Genomic DNA, 5,818 nt, shown 5'->3' on the forward strand with positions numbered 1-5,818 from the left:
TCTAGGTGGTGAGGCACCAAATTAAGCTCACATGTTACCATGTACAAAGACTCAGGTTCAAGTCCCCATCCCTGAGGGGGGTAGTTTCACAAGCGATGAAAGCAGTACTCAAGGTCCCTTCTCTCTCTCTCTTTCTTAATCTGTACTTATTTATTGGATAAAAACAGCTAGAAATTGAAAGGGAAGGAGGTGATAGGAAAAGAGACAGGGTGGAGGTAGACAGCATAATAGTTACACAAAGAGGCTCTCATGCCTGAGGCTCCAAAATCTCAGGTTCAATGCCCCACACCACCATAAGCCACAGCTAAGCAGTGCTCTAGTTAAAAAAAAAGAAAAGAAGAGAAAAGAAAAGAAAAGAAAAAAAAAGAGAGGAAGAGAGACAGAGGTGCCTGAAGCCTTGTTTCACCACTCACGAAGCTTTCCCCTTGCAGGTGGGGACCAAGGGCTTCAACCTACATCTTTGTCCACTGTAACATGCTCACTCAACTAGAATGCCAATACCCAGCCCCTTCACTCTCTACCTCTATACCCCCCCTTCCCTTTCAATTTCTGTCTCTATCAAGAATAAATAAGGGGGGGGGGTGAGAAAGAGATGCCAGAGCACTGACTGGTCTGGCTTATGGTGGTGCTGGCGATGGAACCTGGGACCTCAGAATCTCAAGCACGAAAGTCTTCTGCATTCCAGCCATGACATCATCTCCCCAGACAATAACTTGGATCCACCTTCATATCAGATGTCAGGCTCAGGAAAAAAAAAAGTATAGTCATGGCTTTTAGGATATAACTGAAATAGGACTACTATCTATAAAATGGAGGACACCCCCCCCCTTCATATGAACTATTCCAACCTTTAGGATCCTTGCGGTTCGCTCCATGTGTGCTTAACCTGCTGCGCTATCGCCGGACTCCCTAACTATTTTCTTTTAAGAGCTAGACTACTGTATGTAAGAGACAAGTGTTTTTCCTGCTTGTTGGGTCCTGCAGGACACTTGTGGGCAAAAGAAATCAAGAGGGAAGGGAAAGACGGAGAAGGTGAGAGACAGAGAGATACCTGCAGCACTGCTTCACCACTTGTGAAGCTTTCCCCTAGCAGTTGGGGACTGGGGGCTCGAACCCAGGTCCTTGGCATTGTTACATGTGCACTCAACCAGGTGCGACACCGCCTGGCCCCGCCGACTCTCTTCTGTGCACCCCACCCCAAGTACTAACAGTGCTCACGAGTTCATTAGCTTTAGTCTTTACAAGTTCATTAGTTTCAGTTATCTATATGCCAAAACCATCCAGCAATTGTCTTTTACCTCTTGACTGATTGCACTTAGTACAATCACTTCCAGTGAGGAACTATTTTCTTTTTTTTAAAGACTTTCTTTTTTTATATATTTATTTATTTATTTCCTTTTGTTGTCCTTGTTTCATTGTTGTAGTTATTGTTGTTATTGATGTCTTCGTTGTTGGATAGGACAGAGAGAAATGGATAGAAGAAGGGAAGACAGAGAGAGGAAAGAAAGACACCTGCAGACCTGCTTCACCACTTGCGAAGCGACGCCCCTGTAGGTGGGGAGCCCGAGGCTGGAACCTGGATCCTGACGCGGGTCCTTGCGGTTCGCTCCATGTGTGCTTAACCTGCTGCGCTATCGCCGGACTCCCTAACTATTTTCTTTTAAGAGCTAGACTACTGTATGTAAGTAATAGCAACTGAATTGTTGCTTCTTCTGCGTAAGTGCTTGATAAATGTTTCCAACAATCCAGACTCACTGAAACTCAACAGTAACTCATTTTATGGCACCAACATCCTTACTGCCATTCCGGTGTTGTAGTTCAACTTTCACTTCCTTTCTTTTTTTTTTTTTTAATTTTATTTTTTTAAATATTTTATTTTATTTATTTATTCCCTTTTGTTGCCCTTGTTGTTTTATTGTTGTAGTTATTATTGTTGTTGTCGTCGTTGTTGGATAGGTCAGAGAGAAATGGAGAGAGGAGGGGAAGACAGAGAGGAGGAGAGAAAGACAGACATCTGCAGACCTGCTTCACCGCCTGTGAAGCGACTCCCCTGCAGGTGGGGAGCTGGGGTTCGAACCGGGATCCTTATGCCGGTCCTTGTGCTTTGCGCCACCTGCGCTTAACCCGCTACGCTACAGTCCAACTCCCACTTCCTTTCTTTTCTTTCTTTTTTTTCTTTTTTTTTGAGGGGGTAGTAAGCTATTGCTGAAATTCCATTTTTCTACATGATTCCACCAGTGCTGGCAGATCTGTTTTTAAGATGGAGAGTGGGAGAGAGGGAGAGGGAGAGGGAGAGGGAGAGGGAGAGGGAGAGGGAGAGGGAGAGGGAGAGGGAGAGGGAGAGGGAGAGGGAGAGGGAGAGGGAGAGGGAGAGGGAGAGGGAGAGGGAGAGGGAGAGGGAGAGGGAGAGAAAACCCCACAAATGAAGCTTCTCCTTTGCATGACTACAAGTCATATGCCAGCCGGACACCTAAATCTGGATCCTCTGCATGGCTATCTTTAGGCATCCTCATTTCTAAATCTTTCTTAAACACTTTTCTTCATTTATCAAATATTCGTTCTCTGCGGCTAAATACTTTCAATAAAATTAACACTTCAGCGGCAAACGCTAGAAGAAGAAGAACACTTCAGTTAAGCACTTGCCATTACTAACTGATTCACATATAGATGACTTGGACCATTAGAGTTACTACCCAACTACAGTCAGTATTTATATATATGATAAAAAGTTGTTAACATTAATGTTTGCTTACACATTACAAAATTTCATCCACAAGCAAATTCTCAAAACCTGACAATCAAGAACATAGTCAATCATGAAATGACAAGTTTTGATAATCAAGTTTGAGCATCAGTTGTGAAATCATAACTTAGTATAATCAAACTGAGCATCAATTATGAAATAACTTATTAAAATCAAGTTGAGCACTTTACTTGCTTTTTTCAAAGAATATAAAACACAGGGGCTAGGTGGTGGTGCATTTCAATGGAAAGGACACAGGTTCAAGTCCCCGATCTCTACCAGCAGAAGCAGTGCTGCAGGTGTCTCTCTGTCTCTCTCCCTCCTCTTTTACACCAGAGCACCGCTCAGTTCTGGCATATGGTGGTGTGGGGGATTGAACCTGGGACTTCAGAGCCTCAGGTGTGAGAGTCTCTTTGCATAACCATTATGCTATCTAGCCCTGCCCCTCTAGATTTCTGGCTGTCTCTATCCAATAAACAAAGATAATACAAATCTTAAAAAAGAATATAAGACTTATTTTGGTGCCAGGCTAGAGAGCGAGCATATGCTACAATGCACAAAGACCTGGATTCAAGCCTCTGGCCCCAATTTGCAGGGGAAGCTTCACAAGCAGGTGTCTCTTCCTCTTTATCCAGGTCTCCCCTCTCAACTTCTGTCTATCCAATAAATTAACACACATAGGTCCTTGATTTTTAACATAATTAAAATTTAACAGTTTATTGGGATTGGTTTTTTTGTTTGTTTTTTTGCCTCTAGGGTTATTGCTGGGGCTTGGTGCCTACACCACAAATCCACTGCTCCTAGAAGCTATTTTTTTCCCTTTTTGTTGCCCTTGTTCTATCGTTGTTGTGGTTATTATTGTTGTCACTGATATCATTGTTGTTGGACATCAAGAACTCAAGAAAGGAGGGAAAGACAGAGAAGGGGAGAGAAAGACACCTGCAGACTTCTTACACCACTCGTGAAGCTGCAGGTAGGAAGCCTGGGGCTCGAACCTATCCTTATGCTGGTCCTTGCGCTTTGGGCCACGTGCACTTAACCTGCTGCCTACCACCTGACCCCTATTGGGGATTTTAAACATATAATGTTGCTTCACCTGGACACAGAGTATTCATGTATCCATTCCTACTTGAGATAATTTTTCTTAAATTTTATTTTGCTGCCCAAAAAGGCTACTTTATATGCTTTTCTTACCAAATTGTTTCATATTTTTAAATGAATAAAACCAAGAATATGGAGTAGCATCTGTACCTTACTTAGGACTAATTCTGAAAGCAACTACTAACTTCTCCAAGATTCAGTTCAATACTGTTTATAAAACACCAGAGAATAATCAGAGGACAACCACAACATATCAACATATCCCTTGGTTAAAAATACTTAAAAAACAAAAAAAAGTTTAAAAGGTAAAAAAGCAAGTGCAAAATCTCTATGGACATAGCTTTCCCAACTTCTCCACTGACCTTTGACCCCTAATTCTAATGTCCCCAACAGAGACCCACGTACTCACTCTGAGGAAATACCTTCCTACATGTCCTGAGAAAAGCATTTCTGAATTCTACCTTTAGAGTTAACCGTCTGTGAAAAAAAGTAACCGTTCTTGTTTCTCGTTAGGTCTCCAAAACAATTTACCAAGGATCAAAAAACACATATTTCGTAAAGTACATGAAATAAATCGAATCCAAGTAACTTGAGAAACAAGGTCCCAAGTGACAGAAAGACTTTTGAAACTCTCTTCCTCCATCCTCACTCCCAAGAGTCAACGGAGCAACTTTTCATACCAACAGAAAAACTTTATAAGAACTCACCAAGAGCGGTAAGTGTGTGATTAAGGAGGCAGCAGCAACATTCGGGCCAAGAGCCAGGAATGGCTTCAAAGCCACCAGCCTAAGGAGTTCAGGCCAGATTTCTCCCGCACCCGCCAAAGGACACTAAAACCCCCAGGGTTGGGCTATCAATGTATTTCGTATTGATAACACTACAGGCCTAGGCAGGACTGAAGATGGCTCAGGGAGTCCGATGGGAATCTGAGTGCAGATGCCTCAGGAAGGAGGGGGGAGGCCATCGCTGGGCCTATGACTGCTCAGCAGTGGCCAGGCCGGGGCCCCAGTAGCCAGAGCCACTGGCGGTGGATCCAACTCACCTGCCCATTCACCGAGCTCGGGTCCGACTCCCGCCGGATGATCCAAAACCCAGACCCGAAGGGCCATGAAGATCGACCACGAGATGCGCAGGGCCACGTAGGCCACGGTGCCTGCACCTAGCCAGTACAAGAAGCCGGCGGCTGGGAGTGCGCGCTCCATGGCTTTCAACCAGGCCTTACTCACTACCTCCGTGAATGGGAGGGGGGGGGAAAGAATGAATGAATCCAGGAAGAGACAACAGACGTGATGGTGCGGACACTAAAAGAGCGTTGTTCCTACACTGCTTTTGGTCTGAGCCCCGCCCACAGCGCCATATTCGTGCTGTTATTGGTCAATTATCTCGCTCCGGCCCGGAGGCGTCAATCATTGGCTAACTCCTGTTTCATTGCCCCGCCCACATTGAGGTGGTTTACACCCGGACTGGTTCCAGTCTACGATGATGGGTCTCTTACCTGCCAATCAAGACTAGACCTCGCCCAATATTTCTCCCGGCCCTCCCGTATACCCGCCTCACCTATCGCCTAGGAATCCCATTGGCTCCGGGATCCCTGGACAGAGCAAGACTGCGTTTTCATTGGCCAGCTCGACCCAGTCTTGCTTACAGTAGACTGGGTTCTGAGAAACCACTAATGAATGGGACGATTGTAGTAGCAAGTGCGTGGGGAGCCATGTTTTTATTTTCATATTTGTATTGGATAATTTTCCATATCATGGTTGAATATACCGATTTCAGATAAAGACTTGCAGTTTCTTCCCCACACCACACTGGCTCTGACTTAATCCACATATTAAAAGTCTTTTAGCAAGTCGGGCGGTAGCAGCAGATTAAGCGCACGTGGTGCAAAGCTCTAGGCCAGGCATAAGGATCCCGGTTCTTCTTCTAGCGTTTGCCGTTCTTCCTTAGCCAGTCAACAGCGTCAGGTTGAGCCTG

At 44.8% G+C, this 5,818-nt stretch overlaps 1 protein-coding gene across 2 annotated transcripts in view; it reads right to left on the reverse strand.

The window, feature by feature from the left end:
* HSD17B12 (hydroxysteroid 17-beta dehydrogenase 12) overlaps positions 1 to 5,203 on the reverse strand; it is a 168,229-nt gene extending 163,026 nt beyond the window's left edge. Inside the window, exon 1 of one of the 2 annotated variants that reach the window (XM_060176569.1) lies at positions 4,887 to 5,203. In XM_060176569.1, coding sequence (XP_060032552.1) covers positions 4,887 to 5,046 — 160 coding nt within the window. In that variant the 5' untranslated portion in view covers positions 5,047 to 5,203. The remainder of the gene's footprint in view (positions 1 to 4,886) is intronic. The other variant, XM_007531506.3, reaches the window with a different exon arrangement.
* Between the last annotated feature and the right edge of the window lie 615 nt (positions 5,204 to 5,818).

Source organism: Erinaceus europaeus, chromosome 17, assembly GCF_950295315.1.
Source record: "Erinaceus europaeus chromosome 17, mEriEur2.1, whole genome shotgun sequence".
Taxonomy (NCBI): domain Eukaryota; kingdom Metazoa; phylum Chordata; class Mammalia; order Eulipotyphla; family Erinaceidae; genus Erinaceus; species Erinaceus europaeus.